At 35.1% G+C, this 10,339-nt stretch overlaps 2 protein-coding genes across 2 annotated transcripts in view; both read left to right on the top strand.

Moving 5' to 3' along the window:
- The window catches only part of LOC102586337 (probable ADP-ribosylation factor GTPase-activating protein AGD5), a 7,270-nt gene extending 3,419 nt beyond the window's left edge, over positions 1–3,851 (top strand). The window contains exons 4-11 of the mRNA XM_006360068.2: positions 505–559; positions 655–745; positions 853–1,087; positions 1,499–1,706; positions 2,135–2,322; positions 2,402–2,638; positions 2,761–2,819; positions 3,430–3,851. Of these exons, the coding sequence (XP_006360130.1) occupies positions 505–559; positions 655–745; positions 853–1,087; positions 1,499–1,706; positions 2,135–2,322; positions 2,402–2,638; positions 2,761–2,819; positions 3,430–3,583 (1,227 nt within the window). The 3' untranslated portion in view covers positions 3,584–3,851. The remainder of the gene's footprint in view (positions 1–504; positions 560–654; positions 746–852; positions 1,088–1,498; positions 1,707–2,134; positions 2,323–2,401; positions 2,639–2,760; positions 2,820–3,429) is intronic.
- A 3,426-nt stretch (positions 3,852–7,277) lies between these two features.
- On the top strand, positions 7,278–9,409 carry LOC102585998 (uncharacterized). The gene is made up of 2 exons (XM_006360067.2): positions 7,278–8,103; positions 8,767–9,409. Exons 1-2 carry the CDS (start codon positions 7,404–7,406, stop codon positions 9,162–9,164), a joined length of 1,098 nt encoding a protein of 365 aa, XP_006360129.1. The 5' UTR covers positions 7,278–7,403; the 3' UTR covers positions 9,165–9,409.
- The last annotated feature ends 930 nt before the right edge of the window (positions 9,410–10,339 follow it).

Genomic DNA, 10,339 nt, shown 5'->3' with positions numbered 1-10,339 from the left:
GGGGGGGGGGGGGGGGGGGGGATTTTCTGATAACTGCTAGCAATTTATTAGGCAAATCCATGGTCATTATAATCCTGGTGCACTTTCTGTCACTGTGTGGTTGTGAAGTATCTCTTGACTTGGACATGTGACAAGATTTCTCTCATCATCCTTCAACCTTGGATAGCTTTTTTCCCTTCTATTTTTAAATGGTTGTAGACTTGTAGTTCACTGGCTCATTGTAGTTTGAGTCTACTTTTGTATATCTATGGAATAGCCTCTCATTTTTAGTTGAACTCATGATGTTCTTATTTCCATAGAAGATCGGACGTCTTTTATAGGACACTATATTTTTTGTAGGTTCTCTAACTATTTTTAATGTCACTTGTATACGGGATATAATCCCACATCTTTTACATATTCAATAAAAATATCTACATTTTAGAAGAACGATTCATTGTACTCTTGAGCGATTGTTAATTGTTCAATTTTTTTGTCTTGTTCTCTGATTCTTTGAAATTGCAGGTCAGATCAGCTACACTAGACACATGGCTTCCTGAACAAGTTGCATTTATCCATTGTAAGATTTCTGTTTCTGATACTTATCACTGTTTCAATTTTGATCTGATAGATAATTATTTATAACCTTTCTTTTTCTCTTTTGGGTTGATATAGCAATGGGAAATGAGAGGTCAAATAGTTTTTGGGAAGCAGAGCTGCCTCCAAATTATGATAGAGTTGGTATTGAGAATTTCATCCGAGCAAAGTATGTGCTTACTAATTCTCTCCTAACAATTAGTACCTTTATGCAGTCTTCTTTCACTCAATCTAGTAGTTGATGCTTATCCAAGACATTTCCTGTGTTTTGATAAGATATGAAGAGAAGAGGTGGGTCCCTAAGGATGGGATTCAAAAATCACCTTCCAGGGTTCAAGAAGAGAGGGCTTCGGTGCAATGGCAACAAAGCAATGATAGAAGTGGGCGTGTACATGCAACTAGCTCAGGAGGTGCATCTGACGAGAGGAAAAATACTCAAGCCTCGAAAATGAAGCAAGATGTACCCGCTGCTAGAGTCAGTATACCAGTGCCTCCTAAAGGACCAGAGCATGTAAGTTAAACTTATTCGTCAAACTGTTTTTATCCCCACTACTTTCCCTTCCAGGTGTAGTATTAGTGTTTCAATGTTCTATTTTGAATGAAATCTTATTCATTTGCTGGTTATCTACCCGACTTGCCTATGTATGTGAGCTGATTGGGCCGTTAGCTCTTGGGTTATTGTTGCACTGTAAGTGTATTGGTATTGAATATTGATTCTTTACTCAGATTGTTGAATTAAGCAGCTCTTGTTCGTACTGATTTTTAGCCATTACATACTTGGCATCTTAGTTTTTATGTACGTGGTGTATTCATGGCCCCCTGTTGGTCCTTCTGTTTAACTGCTACTAACTGCTGTTTCTTCTGAGTTAGTTTGGATACTTTCTGGATTAGAATAGACTCTTATAGTTTTGACTACTTGCAGGTAACTTCAGGTCAGGTTGCTAACCAGACAAGTCAGAAAGCAGAGCCAGTTGCAGTCACTGAATCTGCTAAGCAGGTTGCGGAAGCTACCAATCCTCCTAAAGTTGATTATGCTACTGATCTATTTGACATGCTTTCTATGGATTGTCCAACTGACAATGGTTCAGAAGCAGCTTCTACGGATGATAACTCTTGGGCAGGCTTCCAGTGTATGTCAAGTCACCATTTTGTTTGAAACGTTATTCTTTCTCTTCCAGTTTTTAACATTTAGAGGGTGTACTTGTCTTTTTCACTAGCATGGTCCATATTTTTCCAAGTGTTTTACTTCTTTTTCTGAGAGAGGGCACACAGGTAGTTTGAGAATCAACAATAACAACTACACCCCGGTTTCAAAAAAAGTTGGGATTGTATATGAATCCTCAGCTCAACTCATGTCATCATCATATCATATATATATAAATGTGAAAAAAGTTAAATATATGAAATAATAATAATATTAGAAGTTTGTATTTTACTGCATATAAAGCTATGATAAGGTCAAATACTCTAGTTGGGAATCAATTGGGATTTAAATTGAAGTTATCATATTACCTATTGTTGCTCATTTTCTCTTATAAAGTAAGTTGTGCCTTTGCAGCTGCTCAAGAAGCAACAAAAGCAGAAAATACTGGGGTTACAAACTCTGATGATCAGAAGAAGTCTCAATCTGCTGCTGCTTCTGGAATTGATGATTTATTCAAGGATTTACCATCAATTGTGCCTTCTGCCTCATCACAGAAGCCACAGAAAGATGCTAAAAATGATATAATGAGCCTTTTCGACAAGGTCCAACACGACAAGAATTTGGATTTTTGGTCATGTCTATCTTTTTCTTTTATCTAACAATTGATGTTGTCGTTTACAGTCCAATATGGTGTCACCGTTTGCTATGCATCAACAACAACTTGCTATGCTGGCGCAACAACAGTCTTTACTGATGGCTGCGGCTGCTGCAGGTGGTGCTGTAAGACTTCCTGTAAATGCACAACAAAGCACTAATGGAATCAATATGGTAAATCAGAATTGGCCAAATTTAGGCTATCAGTTCCCTGGAGTGATAATGCCAGCAGCTGGTAAGACTGAACTGGAGAAATATATGCAGGTAGGACACGAGTATTATTTATCAAAGATAAACAAAAAAAAAAACACATGGATATCTGATTTAGCATTGAAGTTGTCTTTAAGTTTCTCTACTCAAAACTGTTTATTTTTCTTCTAAACTAGGTAGGTAATATTGGACCAACACATGTAGTTGGAAATTCTGTGCCACTTCCAGCATCCAGGTATTAACATCTGATCCGTTGTTGGTTAATGTAGAACTTCAACTGTTGAATTGTTCTTTGAGGGCCTATTGTTTGGACCATAAATTCAACAACTTAATGCAATGCATCTATCCTGCCAATTATTTGTCATTCAGATCTCTTAAATTATGACCCCTTAATGCACAATGTAGTGTATCCGTTAACTGCTTCTTCCATTTGATTTAAAGTATCTCTCCTCTTACTCCTCTGGTTAATAATGGGTTGTGGACAGGACCCCGTTGAACAGTAATTTTTTTAAGCCATAGCTACATCTCCAGAGGTGTATGATCAATTTTAATAGTGGGTCGCGGACAGACCCCTATATTGGATTATCAATTGCTTTTATTGGCTTGTACACTTTATTTACCCCATTTGATAGCTAAATTTACATTGACGAGCTCAGCTTCCAGTCATCTTTTACCGTGTGATTTAGTTTAATACTGATGTAGGTTATGGAATCAGTTGAACAAATTTTGATAGTTGTGCTATTTATTGTATCCAGGAGGAACAAATTTTTGGGTGCTAGTTAATTTTTCATCTTTTAGTCTTAGGATTGAATATTGATGCTCATAGTTGATCTTTTATTCTGCAGCTTCTACTCAATGGGACAGAATACTTCCACCAACGGTATTGTGCCGCCAGGACCAAGCAAGCAAGCAGCTACCCCGATTTCATCAAGCTCCACGCAGTCAACAAAAGAATTCGACTTTTCATCTTTGACACAGGGCATGTTCACAAAACGTTGAGAACCCAACGAGGAAGCATACTAGTTATTAGTATACAAATTGTTTTTTTCCACAGGAAATTAGCTTTTGTTGTTCTACTCCTGTTTTGGAGATTGTAAACTAAATGTAGAGGACCAAATATTGAGTTTTCGTTCAGGTGATGGCTTTATTTGTATTTTTGTATCTGGAAAAATAAGTGCTCAAGATTGGATGGAATTCGATTCTTTTCCTCCCTTCCCCTTGTATTCATGTTTTCTAATTCTAATATTCTGAGTGATCTTCTCTTAAATCTTCTTTAGCAGTAGCAATTATATGATTAGTTCCATCTTTTGGGTTGATTAAAATATACTACTGTATTCTATTTTTATCTGGGAAATAAGATGATTAAAGAATCGTCCCATAATATTAACACTGTCAAATTATTTTAAATTCAATGGCAAATAATTGTTTTAGATAGCATTTTGAAGTTGATTAGACTACACTAATAATGTGTAAGAATTCCACACAAATTGAAGTCTTTACTCAAAAGTCAAAACTAATCCACGCAAATCTGCCTGTGGAAAATAGTAAGTAGACCAAACACGTGTCAATTATCCATTTGATGGACGGTACCAAGATCTATGACTCTGTTTTCACACGCCTTTGCGCACCCCGCCCCGCGAAGGTTCCTCGAAGAGAGATTCAATAGATAAGCCAAAAGGAGCATTGGGGATTCTGACCTCCGCATTATAAAATTAGGAGTGAGGGTACATCCCTACTACAACACCCTATTAGACTTGTGAGTAAATTTCATTCAAGACACTCGAATTATAATTTGTTTCAATTAAACACTTAGAAACATAACAAAGTATCGATTTAGAAAATTTTGGTTCAAATTTTGAAATTATTTTTGTGCGTGTTCTCAAGTGCTCATTACGTAGACAATTTAACCACAAAAATGGCATTCTCCTTTAATTAGATACAACATCCTCGATTGAAACAAGCATGAGGGTCTACGACTTATTAAGGCTAACTCATATAATTAAAAACGTGAAATTTGAGAACCTTCACAAACATTTCTTTTAAAAGAGATTGAACTGAAGTGTCTAATAGGACACTATAATATGTCATTACGTTTTCAATTAAAACAAATCGTAGTTCAAGTGTTTAAATAAAATTTATCGTCAAATTTAAAAGGTTACCGATAGATTAAGCCTCCACAACAAAGGAACAAGTCATTGTAAATTTACTTTGTAGTAAGATAAAGTGAAGAAGTTTCTCATGAATTAGAATTTATGTGCTTTTTTTTTTCCTTGATAATCATCACCATCGAGAAATTCTCAACCCCATGATGTGAATCATAGTACACACTACACAAATAGTACTATTTTTTCTCTGATAAATCTACTTATCTACAGTCTGTGAAGGATTTTAAAGTTCTAAATTTGTGTACGTAATTCCAAGTAAAAAACCTTACGTATTTTAAGTTTGAAATTCAAGCAATATAATTTGGTCGTTGTGACTTGTGAGGCTCTTAGCCATGAAATATAGTTGAAAAATTGGAGTGCTCATGAGCTAGTAGCTGCCACTACTTAGTTTGGTGGACGAAATTAATTGAAGCTTAGTTCTCGTATACAAACACAACTCAAATGTGATATGTATTTGAAAGGAAACTTCCACTCTTGTCCCTCTGCGGACAAAAAAGTCCTTAATACAATTTTATAATTGACTTTTATAGTTTTGTTACCTAGTAAGGGAACTTGATTGGTACTAGGGCTAAGTCGAGGGAGACTTAGTTGGGACCAAGCTCTGAAAGAACTTTTGAATTGAACGATTTTGCATGTATATCTAACACATTTTTTTAACAAATTGAGATAGATTAACGATCTTTACCATCGTGACACACTCTCTTTCGTAAAAGCAAAGCTATTTAAATATATATTTTGATACATATATAGCTGGATTAAGTGTGAAGGTGACATTAATAGAAGACAAGATCAACATTAATTTACATTAGAGTTTGAACTACGTAGTGATATTTTAATCTCTTATATTGACATTTTAACAAAACATTAACGTGGACGTGTGATATATTATTGTGAATTCATTTATGTCAAAATAGATAAAAGATGGATCGATTCGAAGGTTGACTATTTATTAAAAAACTAAATTAAAACAGTTCACAAATGTGTTGACAAGTAAGAGTAAAATATAGTAGGTCTTTAACCTGCGTTTGGCTTTTGGTCAATGTGTATATGTGGTTGAGCATGTGAGAGCATCAAGTCATTCATGTGCTATACAACGTACTAACCGACTCTTCCTATAAGATCTACATATATTTTATCTTTTTCAGACTTTATTAATGACATTTTACAAGATATGTTGTTGTTTGAATTATTGATATAAAAATTAGTATTACTTTACATTTATCAACTTAAAATTTCAATTCTAGACGGTAAATACATATATGATATGAGTTAAATATTATGATTTCAACTCAATCAAATCACTTAAAATATAATTACAAATGAATTTCTCAAAATGTAAGATTGGATTTTACGTGTTAACATGTATATATATTGTGCAAAAATTCTTAATACTGAATTTTTTTATAATATAAAGTGAAAAAATAAAAAGAATAGGAGATGGTCCAGTATGGTCGGTTAAGGGAGCGGCACACCGACTGATTTGGTCACATGCCTATTGACCACTCACTTGCTAACACTTTCCGGAGCTAACGTTAGCTTAATTGTCTTATATATATATATATATATATATATATATATAATTCGTTCTGGAGTCATATTTTTTATCAGCTGAAAGTGTGTTATATCTTGTTTAATTATTTTTTCTTAATCTTTGTACTTTCTTATTTATGTATCTATATTCCTCCTTTATACATTTCTAATTATTCTTAACATCAGTGCATTTTATTCGCCGCTAGGTTATCCACCTTGCTGGTATATTTTCATTCATAATCTTGTCTTTCTTAATATGTCTACACATTAATCTAAACAATCTCATTTAACTACTTTAATGACCATTTTTTATGCTCTACTTCATATTCAGTATTCACTTTAAATTAATCTATTAATCTCAATTCATGGTGCATTAAAAGGAAATATTATTTTTCAGAACTCACTGAAACATATGATTAAGATGCCATTATTACATTTGCTTAGAGCAAAAGACATTTTTGTAAGTCAAATTCCTAAAGTTAATTGTCCAACTAAACCGTGTACTTACCAATGAAACTACTTCGATTCTCAAGAGTTCACACTAGTTTTTCTCATTAATGCATTTTTAAATGTTCAAATGCGTTAAATGCCAAATGAAATCACCTTATATACCGGCCGATCGGATCGGTTGGTTGGGAGAATAATTTTTCAGATAAATTACCACAATTTTCTTGTCTAATTGAACGAGACATCTTTTTAATCGCTTTAAAAAAAGTCATGTTTTCTTATTTAATGATACAATTAATATTTTATTTATATACATCTAAGAAAACATACTCTTTTATTTAAATAGTTTTTAAACATTATAAAAAAATTATATTTTTTAAATTTTGTATCGAGTCAAAATTATGTTAAATGAAAGGAGTATTAAGATTAGCTTAAAAATGAATAGTTTTGCGTAAGCCAAAAGGACCTTTCCAGAGTTCTCACGGTCTAATAATGAAAAAGGGAAAAAAAAAAAACTCAGTATTTATAAGTAACGGCTCGTTTATCTACGTATTGCATCATACAAAGTTGGTATAGGCGTGACTCTTCACTCTCATTTCGCTCTTCCCCTAAATCCCCAAACTCATAAAGCAAAACGCTGATAACAACGGTCGGAGCTTGTCGCCGGCGAAAGAAAAATGGCGAATTTGTTTCAAAGTTCAGGTAGCTCCATGTTATCCATCAAAATTTTTCTGATTTCGACTACCGTTTTGTCTGCTGCTATTATGTTAAAGGTGTCTGCTCCTGTCGTCACTGACTTCGCCGTCAGTGAAGTTCCGTCGATCTGGAACGGTGTCGTTTCGTGGCTTAAACCGCCGTATCTATACCTCGTTATCAACTGCATTATCATCACGATTGTAGCCTCTTCTAAGTTGCAGAACAAGCTCGATGAGAACTCATCTCCGGTGCCGGCGATAGTTTCGCCGGAGAATTTGTCCCAGTTTCACCCGATTAAGGATGTAAGGCCGGTTACAGACTACTATTCTCCGGCCCTTCATGACTTAAACGGCTCCGTTCTGAAGAATCAAGCAGTGGAGGCCAGACCGATAGTTTACGAGTATCCTACTGCTGGTGTTTATGATGCAAAGGTCGAGAAAGTTCCGGTTGTTAATCCGTACACACCGGAGAAAGATATATCGTTCAACGTGAATGCTTTCACCTATCCGGAGCCCAACGAAGTTGTTGCTGAAAAGGACGACTTCGTAATCTCGAAATCCTCTTGGGCGCCGGTGATGAGACAGGACTCTATTGATTATTCCATTTCAGGCAACTCGGCTGAGAAACCTCCTGCTTCTGCCAGATTCGCTCACCGGAGAAATGTCAAATCCACTCCTGAAGGTAAACTAAATTCCTCACTTTTTTTTCAATTGTATTTTCCGTATGTGTGTATCGGTCAGTCGGAACAGTTAACAGGTTTTGACTAAGTTCTCAATTTGTTTTTTGCATCTCCGGCGAAATTAGCCGGTAACGGTAACTTGTGGTTCAAATTCTCTTGGGATTGTTACCGTTGGGAGTAGGGCCGGCTAGTGGATAATAGGTGCTTGTCAGACCGTAGAAGCTAGTGGTCCTATTCCAAAGCAATTAAATTTTAAATTCAAATTTAAATATACTCATTAAGATCTTAATTAATTGACGCTTTTCCCTTAATTGTCCATAAAGAAGCTTATTCACAAAATTAATCACAGATTTGTTCACCTTAAGAAACGGTGGAAAACTAAGGAAAACGACAAATACATGATTTTTAAAATTGCATATAACTGAATACTGACACCTCCTCTCATTTCCACAAGACCACAACGATAAGCTCAGCAATAGTCGTGTATATCCATTTTTTTGACTAATCCTGAATGCATGACATGTATTTTTATAAATCTTATCATATAAAATATACACAATGTTATCACGATTTAATTGTGATTAATTAGTATAGCGTATTATAATGATTTAATCATGATAAATTAGTATGATTCGATCGATGCGATTAAATTTGTTTTGATATAGGTGGAAAGGGAGCATTGAGAGTATCAAAGCCTAAACGGCAAGATACGCTGGAGAGTACATGGAAGACGATAACAGAAGGGCGTGCAATGCCGCTGACGAGGCACCTGAGGAAATCAGACACGTGGGAGACACACGGTGGTCGGAACCCGGCTACCCCACCACAACAGAAGATGAAGAAATCGGAGACGTTCAATGACAAAACTACCCCTGACTCCTCGCCGTTGCTGACTCCGTCCCCTGGTGGTTCAGGGAAACTTAAGAAAGAGCCGTCACTAAGTCAGGACGAGCTGAACAGGCGAGTTGAAGCGTTCATTAAGAAGTTTAATGAAGATATGAGGTTGCAGAGGCAGCAGTCGATGCAACAGTATACTCAGATGATCAATCGAGGCTCACATTAGGAGTTTTTTTCACATAAACAGAGAAACTCTCTCGTTTTGTATGTTTTATGGCTTATAGTGAATGCATTTTGCTTACTCTCTCTGGAAATATACTTCTTGTTTCCCCTTATCTCCTTCTGTTATTTATTCATATTTCTTTTATCGAGAAATTCCCCCCAAAAAAAAAAGCTGAAGGAAGCTGTATTCCAGTTAGAACATAGACTATATTAATGGAAAGCTTGAGTTGTAATGTTTTGTTTTTCTTTCATGTGGATATTATATGGCCTTAATATGTGATCGAACAATGTTGTGTTCTCCATATAGAAATTGAAATATTTTTATTGATTTTTTAACTAGTTTTAAAAGTTAGTTTAGACTGTAAATCTATTTCTTTATCTTGTTGGTTGCAACACTTGGATGAGATCCCTCTTATATATAACTCTTTCAAATATCATGCCATGCCATGGATAAAGGGTCAAATGCTTATGTAGTATAACTACTAAAATAGTGTAGGACCATTTTTGGGATATGTCGAGATGATGAGAATGAAAGATACAAAGAAACAGCTTGGTTAGTTGAGGCTATTAATGCTTAGTCTTAACAAGTGAAAGGCTCAAATTCCGTAATGAGATTTGCTGCATGACCCAATGTGAGGCGGGGAATATAATAGTTCGCCCCATGGGTCAATTAATAATATTTTTTCTTTGCTCCGTGTATCATATTATTTGTGCTTGCTATTGTTCATTTTTTCATTATTTTCTATATGCTTCACTTGAGTTGATAATCTATCAAAAATTGTTTCTCTACCTTCACAGTAAGACTACATACTCACCACCCTCCCACACCTCACTTGTGAGATCACACTTGGTATATGAGTATATTATGATTGGTTTTACTAAAGATGTTTATATATAAAAACTCTGAAAATAGCATACAAACGGCTTGGTAGGGTCATTTTTGGTGTTTCACATTTCACTCGCTTTGTAGCAAGTTTCGAATAAAGATCTCTATGTATATTTAGTAAATTTTAATTCCAACATTCTCAATTTTATCTTAAAAGTACCCCTTTGAAGGGAATGTCATGACATGTGTTTAAGACTTCATTTAGCCTAACACAAGTTGAATGACCTGATTTAGTCATGTTTGACAAAATTGGACAGCCCAAATCTGGATGTCATTTGAAATACCAATATTTT

This window comes from Solanum tuberosum, unplaced genomic scaffold, assembly GCF_000226075.1.
Source record: "Solanum tuberosum cultivar DM 1-3 516 R44 unplaced genomic scaffold, SolTub_3.0 scf00302, whole genome shotgun sequence".
Classification (NCBI taxonomy): Eukaryota; Viridiplantae; Streptophyta; class Magnoliopsida; order Solanales; family Solanaceae; genus Solanum; species Solanum tuberosum.
This window is presented reverse-complemented; position numbering and strand designations above follow the sequence as displayed.

What these genes read in the sequence shown, in the direction of transcription:
- LOC102585998 (XM_006360067.2), top strand. Translation starts at nt 7,404, where the DNA reads ATGGCGAATTTGTTTCAAAGTTCAGGTAGCTCCATGTTATCCATCAAA. An exon ending in TGTCAAATCCACTCCTGAAG is followed by an intron (nt 8,104 to 8,766) that starts GTAAACTAAATT and finishes GTTTTGATATAG; the next exon opens with GTGGAAAGGGAGCATTGAGA.